Source organism: Melozone crissalis, unplaced genomic scaffold (genome assembly GCF_028551555.1).
Source record: "Melozone crissalis strain CALT ecotype California unplaced genomic scaffold, PUWL_Pcris_2 ptg000005l_1, whole genome shotgun sequence".
In the NCBI taxonomy this organism is placed as follows: domain Eukaryota; kingdom Metazoa; phylum Chordata; class Aves; order Passeriformes; family Passerellidae; genus Melozone; species Melozone crissalis.
This window is the reverse complement of record NW_026535783.1, coordinates 21501941-21523463: the sequence shown is the minus strand read 5'-3', so window position 1 is coordinate 21523463 and position 21523 is coordinate 21501941. Positions and strand designations below refer to the sequence as shown.

General features: G+C 39.8%; 1 protein-coding gene across 2 annotated transcripts in view; it reads right to left on the bottom strand.

Annotated features, from left to right (window-relative positions):
* The window catches only part of ECPAS (Ecm29 proteasome adaptor and scaffold), a 63217-nt gene that overhangs the window by 14849 nt on the left and 26845 nt on the right, over positions 1 to 21523 (bottom strand). For both annotated transcript variants that reach the window (XM_054281806.1, XM_054281801.1), the window contains exons 19-38: positions 21206 to 21297; positions 19339 to 19473; positions 17165 to 17330; positions 16587 to 16759; positions 16020 to 16121; positions 14281 to 14404; positions 13240 to 13385; positions 12244 to 12298; positions 11429 to 11543; positions 10435 to 10500; positions 10073 to 10190; positions 8162 to 8329; positions 7212 to 7291; positions 6347 to 6452; positions 5685 to 5732; positions 4603 to 4724; positions 3363 to 3513; positions 2518 to 2583; positions 754 to 843; positions 191 to 257 (exon numbers count right to left, since the gene is read on the bottom strand). In XM_054281806.1, the coding sequence (XP_054137781.1) occupies positions 191 to 257; positions 754 to 843; positions 2518 to 2583; positions 3363 to 3513; positions 4603 to 4724; positions 5685 to 5732; positions 6347 to 6452; positions 7212 to 7291; positions 8162 to 8329; positions 10073 to 10190; positions 10435 to 10500; positions 11429 to 11543; positions 12244 to 12298; positions 13240 to 13385; positions 14281 to 14404; positions 16020 to 16121; positions 16587 to 16759; positions 17165 to 17330; positions 19339 to 19473; positions 21206 to 21297 (2190 nt within the window). The remainder of the gene's footprint in view (positions 1 to 190; positions 258 to 753; positions 844 to 2517; positions 2584 to 3362; positions 3514 to 4602; positions 4725 to 5684; positions 5733 to 6346; positions 6453 to 7211; positions 7292 to 8161; positions 8330 to 10072; positions 10191 to 10434; positions 10501 to 11428; positions 11544 to 12243; positions 12299 to 13239; positions 13386 to 14280; positions 14405 to 16019; positions 16122 to 16586; positions 16760 to 17164; positions 17331 to 19338; positions 19474 to 21205; positions 21298 to 21523) is intronic.

The window sequence follows — 21523 nt, the reverse complement described above, 5'->3', positions numbered from 1 at the left end:
CTACCTCTTCCAGCTTGGTGAGGTACTGAACCTACTCCAAGCATGCCAATTTCAAACAAAAAAGCTAACTTCAAACAGCTCTCTGATAAAAATAAACTTGTAACGATCATTCTTGTGCTAAACTCAAGGGAAGAAATACCAAAGCAACAAAAAGTCCCTTTAAATCCTGACACTAAGAGGCAAACCTTACCTGAATAAGGTGTTAAGTCTTGAGGGCACTGTGTGGTTAATGACACAATTACACTGGCACAGCCCCCCTGGAAGATTGCAAGGGAAAACAAAGGTAAGATAAAACAGTATTTGCCACTGGTTATTACTGTTAATACTTGCTGTGGTGCTACCTGCACTTCTAAGACAAGATCTACATCCAGTGACCTCTGTTCTCATAATGCAAGATCAGTAAAAGTAGAAGCAGTAAAAGTTTGCAAAACATGAATGACAAGAATTGAAATAGGAAGTGAAAAAGGACCCACAGTCAAGATGGATGATCCTAGAAGATTTGCAGCAATTGAAGACAACCTTCTGCACTCATGTGTCACAGAGCACAGCAGCCATGTAGCCTAGAGGAGGCTAGGGCAGCACACATTCAGTAGAGTGATGTAGTGGAGTGGGGCTCAGATGTCAAATGACTCCAGTATCTATCAACCCAAGCTGTTGCTTTAAAAGACATGGTCAAAGGAACTATATTTACATTGACACTGCTCTATACTCCCTTCTTCATTTCCAAAAGAACTATTAAAACCACAGACATACCTTTGTGCCAAGGCCAACTCCACTTTTGATCAGTTCACACAGCCGAGGGACCAACTCACTGAGGACAGACACATCCAAATACTGCAAGCTCTAGAGAAAGGCAAGAGACAGGGAGAGAGAGAAAAAAAGTAAAAAAAAGAAAAAGGTAATGATGGTAACTTAAGTTGGTGTATTTCTAGCAGAGGCTGCCTCAGCACTGCTGGCTGGTCCTGATCTGAATCACAAGAGCTTGCTGCATGATGAGAAAAAGCCCACATGAAGTGGATTCCACCATATACAGATTCTCCTGTCTCACTTCTCTGTTGAGCTGACCTTGCTAAAACTATCATTTGCTGCAACTGATGTTCTCTGGCACTCCAACTCTTCAGGAAGCCTGAAACTAACACACATGTGAGAACGAGATGCAAAGGCATCTGTATCTTAGGTCAAAACCCAACATTTTCCCAGCTCCCTGTAACCAGGAAGCAACAATATATCCAAACTAGGGCCAAATATATCCAAAACTGGGCCTCATGTTACCAGCACTCTATGTAACACACTGTTTCCAGTGGAGAGATCTATTTTCTAGCAAATTCAAGGATCAAGGACGTACTAAATGAGGGTAACTTCATGAGCTTCCAAAGTCAGATGAACTGTTACTTCCCCCTCCATCACTGGTATGGTGAAGGAAATTATCCATATAATCTCCCAGCTAGCCCCAGAATATAGAGGAGGTTGCTCATAAGCCAGGACATCTTCACAATACTCCAAGGAAGCCATTACTACCTCTACCCTACCATACAAAAGCCCACTCAAAGATCAGGGCACACAGCTGCTGCCCCAGGGCTGGCAGAGTAGGGCATGGCCTGGAGGAGGGACAGCAGCAGCTGCTGCAGGGTTGTACACTTACATGGGGCCTTTCATTCTTGACTGCTTTACACTCTATTTATAGAGACCACTTCACCTGACACCAAAACTCAACTCCACATGTTGTTATGTACAGAAGGGCTTGCTGTTGCTGTTTTTCCAGAAGTCAAGGAAACAATAAATTGTTCTGGTGGCTACAACTCCCTAAAACTTGCTCAACCCTCAAATTCTCTACCTGCCTACATGCCCCAGGCATGCAATGCCTGAGTGGAAAAGAGGTGCCTTATTTTGGGAAGGTTCCTACAGAGAACAAGAAGTTCTGTCAGGACAGATCCTACAGCACAGCATGTAGCCATCAGCAACTCCTCCTCCAGCCGCAGGAAACTCTGGTGCCAAACACCACTTGCTGACAGGGCCTCCAGTGATTTCAGCATTTTCTCTAACCACCTCCACCATGAAAGCATGGGCAAGGCCCACATAGGTATATCTAAGGCACCACAAGGCAATGGTTGAACAGCATTTATGCCTTACCAACAGTGACTATCATCAACTGAAGGCCCAGGTGAGAAGTTGGTTTTGGAGTTGTGGGCCAGAGATGAAAAGACATGCTAGCTAACATAACCCAGAATCAGCTCAGGCCCCATACAAAGAAAAGCACTTGAAGGATGCCCTTTTCATCAAAGCAGGCAGGTCTTTAGATAAAGAAGCAATCCATCTAACTCCAAGTGGAGCTAAATTATTCACAACTGATCTGAGGGGAAAGCATTGGTGCCATGATGAGAAGTCTGTACATGAAAAAGGAAGTGGACACACAGCCACATGGAGATGTGATAAGAGATATTCTGTAAAGCTTCCATTTTAATTCCTCTTCTTCTAAAACATACCTCACACTGGAACCCTTCTGAAATCCATACTTACCATGTTAATGGTTTCCATCATGGGAGATGACTTGACAGCACTAAGTCTGGCACTATCCATTGCAGTCTAAAAACAAACAGAAAAAAACCCCAAACAAATCCAAGTGTAAACACAACATGAAAACAGTAGAAAGGACAACAACATCAGCTGTAACTCACTACCTTACACTAAAACCTATTTCAGCTGAATCGAGAAAGCAATTATGCCTACAGACTACGACTGTTTCCCTTTCAGAGACAGACAGATGTTCTAGAGGGAGGGAGAGAGAGAGGAAGAGAAAACAAAGGTGGGAGAAGAGATAAAATCTCACACTGAACTGTTCACATTGTTCACTCCTTTTTCATTTGCAAAGGGATAATCTAATTGAATCACAATTAAATTAGCTAAATTTGTTTCTAATCAATGGGTATCAATCACTTTCTCAAGAAGACTGTGATTGCTTAATATGGTTCTTTGACAACAATTAAAGAACAGAGTGCTGACAACATCCACCTCCAGCCCACAGTGCCACAGCACATCTTCCAATTGAAGTTATATGAAGTCCTGAAGATAATCTCTTGGAAAAAAACAGTGGTGACATTTAAAAAATGGATTACTAAAATTGCTCTTTACTTTTGCAAACACAGTGGTCTAAGGGATAAAAATAATCCCAATCCTTCAAAAAAAAAACTCCACATTTGTCCAGCCATATTCCATGACCAAACTTTTTAGTAACTTATTAGCTATTTCTCTTTGCTTTTTGAACACCTCTCTACCAAATCTGCTATTTTTCTGTTCAATGAATGAAGATTAAATCTTTGTCATCTTTACTCTGTTGACACTTCCCCTGTTATAGCTGCACTTACTTTCTCTTGATCTGTTGCAGAAAAACTCAAATAATTGAGGACTTGAGGCTCCAGTACACTCAAGGATTCCAACAGGGCTGGGATAAGTTTTGGTGCATGAGGTTTCAGCATAGACCCAGCACTTTTACTGATCTTCACAAGAGTGTTAATGCTGGAAAAGGATTAAAGGGTACGTCAACACAGATACACACAAAATGATCTGAAAAGCCTCTTTCATCTACTGTAATCCAGATATACTACTATAAATCTTCCTTCAAACAAAAACTTTTGTAATCTTTGCTTAAAAAAAATTATTCCCTAGTCCTGAGCTTCCAAGGGACGTTATGTATATTTTGGCCAGAATTGTTTACTTTGACCCTGGAATCACAAAGGGAATGGGCAAAGAGGCACTACTGCAGAGAGATAAGGAAGAAATAACACACCCCCATGTTTTAAACAAGCACTGGGCAAAGTCACCCTGAGACATTCATTGTTTCTGCCCAAGAAAAGACAAGTTACAATAATCTATTCAAACCTTACTAGTCAGTTTCAGACTGATCACATCTCTCATGCTGCATTTTGACAAAGGGGTTTTATATATTCAAAATTAATTTTAAAAGTTCAGGAAATATCCTTTTGTTAGAAGCCTTATGGCTTTCCTAATAATTATTTTTGTAAAGACCAGCTATCTACTCTTCAACTCTGAATTTTCCAGTTTTTCTGAGCCTCAGTCAAAGGAAAGAATAAACAAGTTTATAAATTGACAAGCATATAAAGTCCCTACCCATCAAGGAACATTGAACTGTTACAAGACATAAAATGTATTTGAACAGTGTGATCAAATGCAGCCACATGTGGGATATGAACTGTCAATATTCATAAGAACTTGTGAAATCAGACATGGCTGTTTGAAGAACCATGGGACTTTTTGTTTGCAACCGGAACAAATATGCCAGTCCCAAAGGACAGCCTAAGCATGGCACACTGCTTCTGGATCAGCCTGCCATTTGTACAGGGAGAAAAGAACTTCCTGCTGGGAACTGAATCCGGACATTTGCAGAGAGGCCACATACTCCCAAAAGACAGGCAGAGTTCTCAGGGCTGCTGTTTAAACTCTATGAAAAACGACCTCAGCAGGAAAGCTCTTTTGGGGAGCAACTTGTCACTTCAAACACAAAGAACATTCTGCACCTCAGGTGAATAAACTTGGTGTCTTTGGTCAAGACCCGACCCCCAGGAACTTTCATAGGGCAAAACTAACCTGAGAGATCGAACTTCAGCAACTGTGCTTACAATTCCTTTGTCTAGGAGGCAAGGGAGCAACACAGCTATTGTCTTCTGACCTGCTGCTCCTTTAGCGGGGTCACACATTTTCACACAGACCTGGGGACAGATGAGAATTAGTGCTGTAAACACGTACAAACCTCCCCCACAGATTATATTAAAGCACCATCTCCTTCAGACAGAAAAAGCCAACAGCAACTAAACAAACTGGTCGTGGCCAAGCCCAGGCTCTGTTACACCTTCATCTTCTCTCCACAAGGTAGTTAAGCCAACTAAGTTAAGTCAACTACAATCTACTTCCAGAAAAGGCAAATTCAGAGCCTAGCAGGCCTTGACCTGAATCTGGAAGAACAGATTAATCAAACAGCCTTTCAGTTGAAGGACAGCCTATCTCAGCCACAGGAACTCAACCATTCCACACAGCTGAGCAGCAAGTCACAGAGGAGAACAGATTCTGCAATCACAACCTTTCACAACATTCTGGAACCAGATCCTCACTTGCAGCATTAAAATGTCATGCACTATGAAGACTGTGATTTCAAACACAGCACTTTAGATACCCTGCCACCCATGACTTTTTCAGAGGATCACCAAACAAAGTATCAAGTGTGTACTACACCCAAAAAACCTTGTCAGTAACAGCATCACAGAGAAGTCCATACACAGTTACTCTGTTTCATACCAGTGACTTACCACCAGGCTTGGTCAACTAGATCAGTCAGTCTTGGTAAACTGTTGAAGTTACAGTAAGTTTACTTAAATCCCACCCCCAAGTAATGCAAAAACAACATTGGAGGAAAAACCCACAGTTTATCATATCCTTCCTTTGCTTGTATAGACCTTAACACTGCATTACCCTCAAGCAGCCAGGACTTCACTAGCATCAATAAAAGTACAGGGGAGTGGTGATGCTTATTATGATTGCTCTCTAGGGCAGTCTTTCACAACTGGATCTTATATTAGAAATCCTCTGAATAAATATAGTCTGTGGTCATCCCTGACATCAAAACCATACATGCCTTGTCTACATGTACATATGACAAAATTGTAGAGTTTTACCTTGCTTAAAGTTTTTAGGGCTAATTCTGCCGCCTTTCGCACAGTCTCCTAAAAAAAGAAGTCACCAATTACTTCTGTTATTTTTATTCTTCTAGAATTAGAAGAATAATTAGAATTCTCATTATTAAAATAATTAATATTAATCAATAAGCATTAACACTAGAACAGACAAGGCTATCTTCTTGGCCAGTACTTAATAGAAAGTAGCAATATCTTTAGAAGAAGGTATTAGAACATTGTTAAAAGATGGCTTTGCTCCATTTCAGTATCTGGTACAATCAATACATTGGCAGAGCTGAAACCCGGAAGGACCCAAAGACTCTGACGTCACATATCCAAGTTCAGCACACCATATATCACCATGTATCAGTCCAAAATAAAAGTTAAGCAACTAATCAGGAATTCTTTTATATCAAGGAAAAATCTCAAATCATCTACAATAAGCCCAGCTGGAATGAAACTCAACACTTCAAACATAAAGAGAATTTTCAATGTGGCAAGGAAATTTTACTTTCAAGGAGCATGAATTTCTAGTCTGCTTAATACTCAAAACTCCCACTGGCTTCAAGCTCACTTGTCAGAGAAATTTGTCTTTAAACACCTCAGAGCTTGATCACTGTACTGTTTGTTGAAGATTCCTATTCAGTTCTCAGTTCCATTACCTTAATGTCATCTTGCACTCTGAAAAGGACTTCCCAAATCTCTGGAAGCTTGTCTATGACATCATCCAAAGGTCTTCCTCTTAGTAAGTCATTTAGTGCCAGACAACTGCAAACAGGGAATTTTATTTCTTTCACACAGTGTTCTTACTTGATATAGGTGTATATATTCAGATATCCTTATAAATATGAATAAATAGTTTAGAAAAATGAGAACTGTTTCACACTCCTTACTTTCCCCATACACTAAATCTATTCTGTCACAAGAATGTCTCCTTTGGCAGAGAAAAAAAAAATGCTCAGTCATTCAGGAAAAACTTGAAACATATGACAGGAAGTAAAAAAGGCTGCCGTGGTGAAAATTGCTACTGCAAACAATCCAGTGACAAAATTGTTTTAGTCTTCTCTTCTTTAAGCATACAATAAGAAGAAATCAAACTGATATGAAGTATGGAACTGAAATTAAAATGGGAGGTTTTCAACACAGCATAGTTACAAACCATTAAAAACAAAAAGTAGTATGGCATCCTGCTGTCAAGTACATAACTGTCAAATTGACAAGGTTTCTTAGAGAAAACATTATTCCAGATGTAAGGATAGGCAAGAACTAGTAACCAGAAAACTCAATTCTTCAGAAGATGTTGTTTAGTGTAAAGCAACATGCAAACAAAAATTTCAGGCAAATAGCTTCAAGATTGTGTCATACTTCCTAGGGCAGGCTTGGAAGTATGAGTACAAGGCTGGGCTGTATCCTGATGAAAGGATATGTCCTCTTTTCCTCCTCAACCTCTTCAGGTTAACAAGTTTACAAAGAACAAGAGAAAAGAACTGAGTTCAAAGACAAATCTAATACTTTTCCTAGCAATACCTGGATTCTCTGATCCTCCAAAGACTGCTGGTTAAGTTACTGATCAAATCCTCAAGAATTTCCTTCATGTACTTATCAACCTATAATTAATAAAAGGAAAAATCATGAGACAAGTACAGCAATGCATCCTTCTCCAGTACTCTGTAAAAAAAGAGTCCTCTTGCACAAGACAACCTGCTTTCAGACACATCAGATGAACTAATGCTTGCCAGTGCTGTGCAAACTTTCTCCGACTGCGCTTTAGACACACCTTTCTCTGCACTCCTTGAGTGCTTAACATTGTGAAAGATTCAACAAGAAAAGTCCCCTTATGGCCTTTATCAGCTGAACTGTTAAAATGCAACACCACACATGTATTTACTCAAGAAGCAGTTGTGCTTTAATGAGGGATTAGAGTGAACGACTTTACATTAAGATCAGCTTTCCTAGAGGAAAAAAATGCAAACCCAATTCCAAGCCTTGCAGAACCAGAGCAAAGGTATCTTATGAAAATCACTTATTCCTGAAATACACCTGGGAGGAGTGCTCCTCAAACAGATGGAATAGCCTCCAACCACGAGCTTCCTCCCACTTAAAAACTGAGGAACTATATTTAGACGCTCTTCCTTTAGGAAGGCAGCTTAGGCCATAAGTATTCCTGAAAAACTTATCATAAGCAGTATCAAAGCAATATCAAAGTGGAAAGACCCCATTTTAAGTAAATCATAAATTTTAATGCTGGCTGCACAAACAAGGTCAGCAAAATCCGTTCACGTACGAGAGAGAGTGCAAAACCTTTGTGCAAGCTCCAAGCTCATCCATGGATTTAAACACCTCCTTTCCAGCACAGTACCTCACCCCTTTCTGCACTGCCCCTCCTTTCACAAAATGCATCTGTCTGTCCCATGAGGATCTCCAAGACACTGCTGGCTGGCAGCAAAGCCCCTTGCCAGACTGTACTGGTCACTCACCATGGACTTGTCAGTGACCAAGGCATTCCAAATGCTGGTCATTGCCTGCCGAATGCCCAGGTTGGGGTCAAACTGGTAACGGTAAAGCCGGGGAAGAAGCTGGGGTAAAAATGGAGCCAGTTGCTCTCCAGCCTTGGCAGCTATCACATTGAAACCAAAAGCTGCTCCCTGAAATAACAACAAAATAGTATCTGTTGAAACATCATTCACTCACCCAGTTATTGCTCATGGGCACAACACAGTCAGAGGCAAAACCGACTGACATAGTTCAGATTTAGACCAGATCAAAAGGTCTAGAATGGTACTAGAATTAGCCCATCCTCACTGTTACAGTAACACAGTAATCTCACACTCAGCAGACAACATACTACTTCAAAACTTTCCTCCAACCTTACATTCAAGATACTGATTGATCTCATTTGCAGAAATAGTAGTGGTGAATTAAAACTATACAGATTTAAATATGTTCTTCAAAACGAGATTCTTTGTTGGCTAAACTGGTGAGAGTGGGCCACTGCTTCCTTACAACTCAGCTGATTTAGAAAAGTTAGAGTAACTCAGGAACTGAAAAACAAAAACCAAAATAACTTCACCTTATTTCTAAAACCTGAATTTTCTGGGTATTATAATTTTGCATCTGTCCATATTTACTTTAAACTTCAGTATTTTTTTATGACCTTTTCTTTCTCCAACACTGTCCATTCCACTGTCACTTCTAATACAGTGGAACTGATGCTTGCCTGTGAGGTCCCACGAGATTTGGCAGGATAGTCCAGGAAGAAATTACTCAATGAAGGCAGTGCAGTGACTGCCTCTAATGACCGCCTGCTTTCTGACTTGCAGTGTGAAAAGCTGCCACTCAAAACCTCACACTAGGGACTTCAAAGGACAGGATGTGTTATTTGGGTTAATCTAGAAAACAGCAATAAAGACACATTTTCAGTTAGGACCACTGCCATGAAAAGCATGAAGCTGCAGAAAGTGTAAGGAAATGCAAGGCCTCCAAGGCCCTGAACAGCATGCTCTGTTTAGCTCTTGAGGGGGGTTTAGAGCACAGACTTCCAGATGTCCCCTTCAAATGAAAAGATTTTGCAAATTTTTCATATGCCAAAGCTCAACCCACGCACACCTTCTGCGTGGATTTTTTGGACTCATCTGGGCTGGAGAAATTCCACAAGGGTCAGGAACCTAACTATGCTCCCGTGCTTTTGAAGTCACAGTGCTGAGGGAGGTCTTGAGACGTGATGAATTGTCAAACTCTGGATGAGAATTAAAGCTAGGACTTGTTTTTTGCACTAAGTGGTGTTGTCAGGGACTCAAAACAAGTTCTTCCATGCTTCTGTGAAGCCAGTGAAGAGTCCCCACGTAAAAGCTCTGAATAGTACACCTAAATCTTCAAGCTCATGATGCTCCTTTTTTCACCTGGAAGTGGATCCAACAGTATTTTGGCTTTGCTAAAGCTCCCAGCTGTTTTAAAATATCAAAACTTGAGTTAAAAAAGGATATTTTTGACAACAGTGCTTTTTAGCCACTTACTGATTACTTTTTACTCTGCCTCCTTAAATAACAAATAATCACTTTCCCTGGCATCCAAAATTTCATCCAGTTTTCAAAACATTATCACTGTTCAAACACATTAAGGATTGTCCTTCTAAGCACACTCAAAAAAAATAAAAGGATGTCAGATAATTCAGAGGGGAATGTAGGATTTTATGAATACTCTGATACCAAAGTTTTAAGAATTTCAAGCAATCCCAAATTTTTTTCTCAGCCTGATAAATTTGCCTTGGACTATATGAAAGCATCAACACGTGCAGTTATTCATAAAACTTATAACCAGGAATAGAGAAATGGATTGTTGTTTCCAGAGTTCAGAGTGGGAATGGAAGTTGTATGAAAGCAGGGCATTACCTTCCGAGAATTCCACATGGCGTGATGGTTGGCCAGATTCATGAATTTGTACACCAGGTCTGGCTGATTGAGGTCACTAGCCAGTGAACAAAGCTCCTTATAGGTAGAAAGACCTTGACTTTGAAAAGCAGAAGGGAAATCAGTGTTCGTATTTTTATTTAGACAAATGCTACAACACTAAAGCCATATTCAATTCACATTGTAAAGCAGGCAAAGAACGGTGAGTAGCACGGTTGTATTACACAGAAATAGTTACAGTAACTTAGAGAACAAGAAGGAACAAAATGTCAGGAAGCAGATTTTTTAGGGAATTCTGTTTCAGCACTGACTGTGTCTCTGTCAGAGACTATCAGTAAACTTACCCATCTGGGGTTTTACTCAGACCTCCCTGAAATACCACGGTTTCTCCAGTCATCTCATGTTTGGCTCTGATAGAAAAGAAGTCCAGTATCAGCATTACCAAACTCTACAGTTGAATACACTGCACACTACAGAACAGGTAATTTTGCTTTATTAACTCAGCAACTTCACATTTTTTCAGTTCCAATCCCACAAACAGCATACAGGTGGGCAAAGCTACACACACTGCAAGGAATGTCATTAACCTATATCACGTGTAATATTAAGGAGACATTACAGCAAGTGAGAGTTTTGCTGTGCAAAGGTAGAAAGTCAAAACACTGAATGGTGACTTTTTTGTTCTGTCCAGACATGAGCTATATAATGGACAGCAAATCTGTACTTACAAATGAAATAATATCATTTCCATCAATCTTATGTCTTCCTGCCTACCACCAATGAATCCTTACACTCAAAGCCTAGGTTTCTATGATTCAGTGGCCAAACCTACATCAGGTTAGACAGGAGAAGTCTATTAAAGAGCATTTCCAATACTGACTAACATGATCTCTAGCCATAAGTCTTGTAAGACCAGCATTTTTCATACTAAAGCTGACAAGAGACCATTAACTGCACTTCTTCGCAAAAGGTGCGTTTCAGCACAAGCAAGTCACCACTTCCACAACATCACAATGTGCAGTTGCTGCAAGTGGTCATTGCTCTCTGCAATTACACAATGCAGCAAGTAGCAAATCTAAGTAAATCCCAGCCCATTTGAACCGCTTGAATCAGGACTGACATATTATTTTGAAGCTTTGCTGAGTGGAACAGAAGCAAAACAACTTCAGTCACAAAATACTCTAAGCCGATTTAAGAAATGTTCAGTTTAACTCTCTGTGAATGGATATTGGCTTACCCTTAACTCCAAAACATTTCTTTCCACACAAAAAAGAGGCACATTTTTATTCCCACTAGATACATAAGAGTACTCTCTCACTGTGTTCTGAATTCATGTACCTTTTCCCAGTCATAAGGGTATCAACGAGTGTAGTGACTAGCTCTTGCTGATCCTGTTCACTTCCTAGTTCATATATCAGCCCAAGACCTTTTGAAGCAACATCTTGACTAAGCTCTGCAAGAGATTTTACCAAGCAAAATTCAATATAAACAGTACACAAATTCCAAAAGTAAGGTTCAATCAAAATCACAACATAGCAAACACAGTTGTGTTGCACACAAACTTTGCATTCTGAAGCTGCAAATCGTTCTGAAGGCATAAACCCCTTCAAATTAGGTGACACCTTCACATAACTATTGTTACTGCGAGTTTTGAAACAGCAGAAAGTGTTCCAAGAGGCACAGGTATTCTGACATGCTAGCGGCACCTGAAATCAACTGTGGTAATACTCTCTTCAGCTTCAGTGAGCTTTGCATAGGCTGCTGGATGCCACTCTTTTCACTAGCTGCCATGGGTAGAGCTGTAAACCAGAAGGTGCTAGATTGAAGAGGTGTCAGTATTTCTGTTCACGCAGAACTCTGTGATATACATCCTGCTTCCCAAAACAGAGCTGAAGTAACACCACTTCTACTACAGTCTGAAGGGGCAAATGCAGTGTGCTTTCTAGCCAAACGCACAAAAAAGTTGTGCTTCTGATCTCTGCACATGATGCCTAGAACAGAAATCATTCCTATCAATATAAGAAATGGGAAGTTTCTACAGTCATCTTTTAATGCTGACAGAGTGTAGTTGACTATATGCCTGTTGATAGATTCCCTCCAGTCTGCTGAATGCCAATGAAAAGACACAACTTTTAAGATACAACAGTACTTACCATCACTATCTGACAGAATTGAAACAAATGCACTTTGAATATCCTTGAGATGAGACTGTAAGATAAAAGGACATTATTTTGAATCCTTCCTTTGGTCTCCAGGCAAGTTTCTAACAGAGGCTACTGTATCAAAGGAGTTGCCCATTTGAGCTACACTTATGACAGGAATTGTCCTTGCTTCATACAAGGCAGCAATGCATCATAAATCTGGATTGCAGCCAGATGGGGCTTTCCCCATCCCCAAACTGGTGAGCTTTGCCACCCCTCAACAAGGTGCACTGTTTAGATAAGTACAATATGGGACAATGTTTTATATATAAAAATTTACATTTGTAAAGCAGCTTGCCTCAAAGCTCTTTATCAACACCTGTAGAGTAAAAAATGGTCACTTGATCCCATCGCAGTCCATAGTAACTCTATGCAGATAGAGGTCATTTTGGCTGGGATGTTTTATGTAGTCCTTGTATAGGACTTTTCACATTTTCTCATTATGGACAAGCACTTTAAATACAAACTTCATAAAGTGTACCAAAGATACACAGCACACAAAGCACATTGTACATTGTAACTGCTCTTGGGTACCAAAGATAAATACCATGAAACACTTAAATTCTGCTCTCCTTCTGCTTCCCCTCCTAGACCTCTCAAATATTATTCAAATATAAATCCTAAACACTATACAGATACCAAACTCTTCTTCCCAAGGGAGGATGTGGTGGTACTTCATCTTACAACAGCTATTTACATTGAGATTACTCTGACTTGGATGCAAGTCAGATGTTTACAAAGGTGACAAGCATCCTTGTTCATCTGCTAGATTGAGTGTTCCTCTAGAAACAAAAGATAGGCCATGTCTCAAAAACCCCTCAGTAACAACTGTAGCAGCACGTGGAGAAAAGAGACAACAGAAGTGAAGGGGAAGGAAGGAACAGAAACAAGATGAGAAGCAAAAATAGGGACAAGGAGCCAGTGTTAGGAAAAAGGCACATTTCTTACCTTAATTGCTTTGTGGGTGCTCAGCTTTTTCACCAATGACAGAAGCCAGATGCAAGCTGCCTGTCTAACATGTGGGTTGGGACTGATGATGTGCTTGTTCAAAATAAGGTCTAGGACCCAGGGCACCACATCATTCACCTTCAAATCTATATGAAAAAAATAAAGGTGGAGGAGAGGAACTCTGAGAACTGTCCCCACCCATTTAAATGGAAATAATGCAAAACCTAATGAACTCAAGAGTACTCATATGACACCTTAATCTCTGCTTATTTAGGAACTCACTGGAATCACTGGGAAAGTAATAATAGTAGAATAAATAACAGACATGCAGAATCCTCCTAACTCTTCATTAACATGTTTTAGAGCCTGTGGCCAAGAAGAGGTACCATTCACACTGCCTAAGACTCAGGGCAGAACTTACGTTTTTGTTAAGACTCACAATTTCTGGAGCAATAGCAAGGTTTAATTTTTACCACATGCTCAGCTTTCTGTACACTGCACATCTAAGACCACTCTCACAAAATTAAAACGTTGTGTTTGCAGGTATGAGACTGACATTTACAGTTGCCTGATATGAAACTAGCCTTTCGTGACACTTACAGAATCTTAGTTATTTAACAGAATTTCTGCATTTACTGCATGTAAATTTCACTTAATTGCATCACTTGAAGTTATTGGAAAACACTTGCAATTTGATTTTATAACACTATTTTCCTGTTCAGGGTTTAAAATGGTATTTTTAAAGATTTGTGTATTAAAACCCCAGAACTAACTCAACATGGCAAACAAAAAAAGAAAAAATCAAACACAGAGCCAAAGTGGCAATGAAGTACATAAGCAGCTATTTAAACAGCCCATGAATGAAGTCTTCTGCCCTCTGAGCAGACCAACATGATGAGGTAAAACAACCTGTATATAACCACAAACACAAAACCTCTCTTGTGTATTCTGTTATAAACCAAACACCACAGAAATGAAGCTTTGGAGCTAAGTGTTAGCCCAGACATTTCCCAACCCAGCCCCTGCATTAGGAAGACCTACCTGAAGGAGGGATATATTCCTCCTCTGTGACAGTCCATGCATCCCGTGCAGCCACTGAGCTGGTTCCAACAGCAGCACTGGTAATAGCTTCACCAACAGTGAACTGCAGCTCTATCTGTTTGGCCTGAAAAACACATCAGAGCATCACTGACAGTACTAATGAAGCATACACCAAAACTTCTGGCACTTAATCCACAAAACCACAGCCTCTCAATCTCAGTCCCAACGTTCAGCACCAATTTACAGTAAGATCTGGTGAGCTTCTGAGACTATGTGGCACCTCAGACCCACTGAAGTTGATGGAAAATGAGGCAATGCCAAACTGTCTGACATGAATGATAAAAGCTAAATTTCCACATTTTTTAAAAGCATATCTTTGACAAAGTATTTACTAGTCTCTGCAGAAGCTCAACTTGGTGAAAAGAAAGAATTCAATAGAATGAAAATAAAACAAAATTAAAATTATGCTGATAGTGGTTAGTGAAAATTACTATGGCTTAACTATAATAGGGAGCATTGAAAGAGTCTCCTGTAATTCCATCCAGAAGCTGATGTCTTAAAAGATGCAGAAACTTTTTCTTCACATTAAAATAATTCAGATGGTACTTGTTTTGCTTCACTGTCCTCCTTACACTATCCTCTGAGCCTTCAGGAACAAGATATGCCACTTTCTTGTCAGTACTTATGATGAATTTTATGTTATAAGAACTGGTTTCCATAACTGCTGAGTATCTCCTAGATAGTTGTCCTTATGTTCTAGAAGCACAAAATGCTCAGGCTCCTGGAGAATTAAGCCCTTAGCTTCCTGCAATCTAAGACAAATAAGTTTTTTTCAAGTACACTTTTTATAAAGGAAGTTGTAAAGTCCCCATGCAGTTACAGGGGAAAACATGGTACCCAGAAACATCTTGTATTTTTAGTCACCTAAGTATAGTGATAGGACAAGTGGTTAAATGTTTCAAACTGAGAGTAGGCTTAGATGAACTATTAGGAAGAAATTATTTACTGTGAAGGTGGTGAGGCACTGGAAGAGGTCACTCATAGCTGCCCCAACCCTGGCAGAGCTCATTGTCAGGTTGGATTGGGCTTTGAGCAACTTGGTCTAGTGTGAAGTGTCCTCGCCCTGTCAACAGTAGAAGGGTTGGAACTAGATCACCTTTAAGGTCCCTTCCAACTCAAACTATTCTATAATTCTATGGTTCTTGCATGTTTGATCAGATCAGAATTGGAGCACTCAGCAAAGCAGGCCTGTCTGATACTCAACAGCCATTTCTACAATGCAGAATCCTATGTCAGTATCAGCAAGGAAGAAGGGTACTAAAAAAGCTTTTTTTATTTAATTTTGTTATCTAGCATATTGCAATATGTACAGAAGCTCTGAAGTACTGTAAAAGAATGCAGCGTACTTCAATAATGAATTTAGATGGACAATATAAGCTCTGGAGATTTTAAATATACAGTGTACAAAAAAAAAAATCTATAAGCCTCTTAGAGGGGAATGAGTATTTGCTCAGACTGAGGCAGAGACCTGGACTACCAAGTTTTTAAACTGTGGCATAAAGCCTTGTACCAGCCCCAAGCCTATCTCTGCTCTCTATTTCAAGGCAGTTTTAAAAAACCCAGGGGCACTTTTACAGAAAGTCAACTCAATTCGTAAATCTGGCTCTAGAGTACATAAAAAGCACCCAAAGCGAAATATTCACTGTAGTATAAAGGCTAATACACTGACAGTGTCTCACCTCCACAGAATCCATTAAACCCTGCAGCAGTAGCTTCTGGTGGGGAAAATCTTCGTCTCCCACTGGGAAGTAACCTAATGTTTGTATTGCTCGTTCCTTCATCTTAAATATAAACAAAAATAACACCATCATATAACCTTCCTGTAAGTCCATAAGATGCACTTTAAACCCACTACTTCTCACCCTTGCTGAAGTTTCACTCAAGGTATCAGATGTACATGCAAGCAGCTTATTAGATCAATCAGTGCACCTCTTTTCCAAAGTAGATCAGAACAAATGTCCTGTTACCTTTGAGGATTATATGCAGGTAAAAGAAGGTATTCCCATTTTTCTTGAATTAAAATGAAGACTATTCATATTTTTATCTCTTAAGCCCCTAGTTATGACTATAGAAAGCACAAGTGATCAGTGCTAAACAATATTAGAAAGACCTAGACCCTAGCCAACAAAAGCCAACAAAAAGCCTAATTCCTTTAAAAAACAAGGCTGAGTTTAGCATGTAATATATATACCTAGTGAGCATTCAAGAAATGAACAGGAATCACACAAACACTACAAAAATCTTGCCTTATTTGTTTCCTTGCTGGAAGGGATTCGAGCCAGTAAGTTTTCAACAAGTTGCAGCTTTGTAAATCCTGTTCCTTCATTGGGGATTGGCAAGGGGCCATTCCTGCCAATCTCTCCAAGAGCCATACAAGCACCCACCACAAGGAAGGGAGAGGTACTGTCCAAAAAAGAACCTACAGGGAAAAGTAAACCAGGATGACTCCGATTATTATTTAGCAGTGGACAGGCACTTGTATTTTACCCATGCAAGAAGCAAAGCATTAATCTCCTCTACAGTTGGTAGGAAGCATTATGTTAGAAAAAAATGGGAGTGAAAGGAGACATTGAGAGGAATCTAGGCAATAATATCACTCCTGATTGTACTCTGTTGGTTTGCAAGTTACAAAGCCCACCTAGGTTTTGCTGAAATGTCCATACATCTAATCAGATTATATTCTTACAAGCTGTAAATTCTATCACAAAAATTGAACTCAGCATTACTCTGTCTATGGGCTGAGCATCTCAGCAAAATACTCAGCCTGGGGTGGACTAAAAAAAACAACTGTTACAATGCAGCAAAGTCTTAGGCAGGAAGTTACCTATTGTCTCTGTTGTCGATTTTATAAGTTGTTCTTGATCCGGCATGACTGAAGTGTTTGGCTGTTCTATGTCATGTAGCTCCATTGTTCTGATTTTCCTTTTGGCCAAGTACCTTCCTACTGTAAATCCCAAAGCCAACAAGGATCCATGTTGGACCTCCGGGCTCTACAGACAATACCAATAGTGCAAAAAATCTCATTTTCAAAGTAAGTAACACTTTGCACAAAGCACTGATTTAAAAACACATATGGACAAGCCAGAAGGTGCCCTGAAGAATGCAGAGCTCTAGCACATAATAAAACAACAGAGTTTGATATTGTTAGTGCTCTGTGATGGATGGAGTTCTTTAAGATTCATTAACAAAACTTGAAAGAGATCTAGGAGGACAGATTAGAAATTTATCACCAGCACTCACATTCCTAAAGACACCCTTTGGTAGCTAGACTTAAAAAAAAACCCCAAACTACATTGTCTCTGCTTAAAAACCAGACTATATTCAGACTAAGGGGACAAAATGTACTCTTTGGTAAAAAGCAGTCCAGGGTAATCGCTCTACATCTGCTCTACATGGCTAAGAATGAGTTCAGACCTGGCCCATGCTGAAGGCAGTGCCTCTACAGCTTGGCAGGCCACAAATCGTGAAATCTAATCAACACAAGTAAATTAGTGTTGATGTCAAGAATACCAGTTTGATGTCAAGAATACCAGTTTCTCCAAGGCTGATTCGGTGCTGGAACTATTTAATGACCATGTTTATTCCTGTAAGTGAATTTTAGCAAAAGGATTTTGTGGAGAAACAAGGCTGTGAGACTCAAATGCTACCTAACTGGGGAAAAAAAACCAAAGGGAGGGGTGCAGGAGCTTAAGCTTGGATTAGCTTATACCTCTTGTTTCTTAACACCACAAATGTTGCACCGGTGCAATTGTGGTGCCACAATGGGATCCTCAACCTAGCCTGGCCACCAGGAACTGTTCCTTGATGTGGTCTCACTGCAGCAAGCCAGCAGAAGATGGGTCCTCCTCCATCTCCACTTTAGTTATCCATTCCCACTGCAGTCCTTACTGAGACATTAGGATCATCACCACTCCTAGGTGTAGAAATTCAAATGGTTTTGTACAGTAGCAGCAAGTCAGAGCTCTACCTGACTCAGACTCACAAAGGCATGGCAACACCCTGCTTTTTTTTTCTTTCATGGTTCACATGGGTGAGTGGGGCTGAAAGCAGTGGGGGGTTGGGACCCATCTACACTGACTTCACGACTGCAGGAGCTGTGCCCTACACAAAACTGAGCAATGACATGGCTTTGGCTCTCACACAGAGTTTTCACAGATTCAAAATACATGACATTTGCTAACTACAACATAAAGTAATCAGCACTTCTTGTCAGCCTGTTACCTGCAATGTAAAATGGTGGCCCTTTAAGTCCATTAGAGAGACTGATACAAAACCATTTTTGGGAAACAGAACCCGGAAATACTACTGCTTTCCCTCCCACGCAGGATTCAAGACACACTAGCACAGAAACCAGACCAATTTGTTTTCAGGACTCCTTTTCCCTGCTTGCAGTGGCAAAATGGAGAAATAAGAATAAAGGGAGGCAAAAGGAGCTGCTGGAGAAGGGAAGACAGGTAAACCCAGCATATAAAGACACAGCTGTGGATGCCTGCTGAGCAGTCCATGTGGGGCAAGAGAGAAGAAGGCACAGTCCTAACACAGCACAAGATCCTGAAGTGGTGAGGACCCAGTAGGTGACTATGGCTCAGGAGGGAAGAGCTGAACATTTAACAAGTTAAAAATTTTCTTGACTCTGTGAGTGCTCAGGAATAAGGAACAGGGAAACAGTTTGAGGTAGGTAGTGTGATCCATTACCACTCAATGGGATGTGGCTATTTAGCTCGCTAAAACTGGTTAAATACATGATGGTGCTTTGCTTGGGATACGCCTCCATGAAATCCTCCTACTGACCTTAACAGCTTCAGGGATTAATTTATTTAAAGATCTGTTGCACTCACCTACAACAAAAATCCCTTCTCACCATCCAACTGGAAGCCTGTTAGTTAATTTTACACCCAGATTAAGGTTAATACATCCTGGACACATGGTGAGATTCAACTATCCTATCAGTTACATGACATGAGAAAAAAGAAGAAGCAGACAAAGGAAGGTAGTTACATGGCTGTCTTTTGTCATCTTGATCAGCTGCTCCAAGGATGCCCTAAGCTCATCTCCAGACATGGTAGACAGCACTACAGAATAAAACAGGGCTGCAAGCTCACGCATTTCCTCTTTGTTAGTGTTCATCAAGTTCTGTGGGAGTTTAAAAAAAAGAAAGCACGCCATAAAATGTGGAAGCAGCTTCTTACTCCATCTGTTCATAAAGACCTTCAATATACAAAGACAATTGTCATGGAGATATATAAACAGTTCTTAATTCAGAAAGCACACTTTAAACCACAAGCATTATCACTTAATAAGAAACACAGCCCTCAATTCAACAAAGCATTCATTACACACTGAGCACTTTGGTGAAAGAAGACCACTAGCCATAAGAGGGCCACCCACCAGTTGTGTGTCAAAACCATGCACATTGAATTGTTGGCTGAATTTTGTCTTTAGCTAAGAGCTTCCAGGTTTTGCATTCATACTGTGCTAAAAAACCCCATACCCTAAACCACTACACTTTCCCTGAGCTGCTGGAGGCTACCAGGCCATCTTATTAATCAAAGGGAATTTCAAAACCTCAAGAAGGTTAGCAATTCAAATGCAACAAAAAAAAAAAAAAAGTGTCAGGAAATAACAGTTCTAAAAGCAAAGTTACCCAATTTGAGATCTTGTATTGTCCAAATAAGTTATTAAAATTTAAATTTTGGAAGCTTTAGGTAATTTGTTAAGACATAATCTTACCTCTACCAGCAATTTGATGTATAAGGCAACACACTCCCATGAAAAATTCATACCCAAATCTTTGAGTGCCTTGGGCTACCACAAAGAAACCAAAATCAGCCCACGCAAACAAACAAGACATAATCCTTCAGGGTCATGAAATGTATTGTTAACTTCAATATAGCATCAGATCATATATCTGACTTTTAACAAATCCCTCAACCTGTTTGTTTCACTTGACAAGGCAAAACCACATGAAATATGATTTACAACACTATTTCTGAAACGCAGTACTATCAATAAGTACCTCTAGAAGCTTATTTCTGCAAATGGACACTAGGCCAAGGACAAAGAAAAGTTTCCTACAAATGATGAGGAATACTGAAAAGGGCAATGTTTTTAAGTATTCTCCTGGGCAATTTATACCTGCACATAAATGAGAAGTAATAACCTGCATACAGCGCAATGCAGCACAGATATCATCAGGAGAAACTATTAGAACAAATTCTAATATTTTTTAATACTTGACTAAGTATTTGTTTCTGCCAGATTGCCCCAGTGAAAGCAATGGCAACCTGTAAGACCTTCAAAAACCCTAGGTGTTTGAGACAAATAGTGAAAAAGCAGAGAGCTGCCTGAGGAAAGAATGCAGTGAACACAGATTTCCCTTTGGCTTATTCCCAAGCAGACTCCAATATATGGGGTTTTTTTCGTCTGGGGTTAATAAATAGGAAAAAAAATCTCCAGAGGAAGGTCCCTGAAACAACCAGGGATGTAACTAATGTCATAATCTGAGAAGTCATTCAATCTTCCCATGAAAACATTCACTCTGTCAAAAATGTGCAGAACATTGTCTTCAGTTTTCTTCTGCAGAGAAAAAAATGGATGACTATACCTAGGATAGCTGACAGACTACCTAGAACATGTAAGTGAATGAACAAAAACAGTAATGTAGAAGAACCAAAAAATAGTCTTCCCTATCCTGGCACATCCACATTTCATGAGGTGCTGACTATGAGTAGAAATACCAGATTTCAAATCAAATGCATGTTTGGAAATAACACACTGTTTCATCTTGGGAAACGTGCCTGATTTTACTAATGCCAAATTCCATCCATCCCCCAGAAAAACACCAAAAAAGGGGTTTTCACAATACCTTAATCCAATCCATTTTGTCTACAAATCTGGCGGCTAGTTTTTCTGGATACACTGAAACAACTTCTAGAAGACAATACATGACTGGCAAACCTAAACAATAATTAAAGAATGAGGTTATTAAATAGCTGTAGTATTTACAATAATGTAACATTCAGTGCTAAAAAGAGGTAAAGAAGTATCAGGGCATTTCAGGCATTTATTTGTAAATCACTAGTAATAACAAACAACACAGAATAATAAGGTATATTTCTCAGACATATTAGGATTCTAATAAAAGCAAACAGTCTAGTAGCAATTCGTTCAAAATGCATTCAAA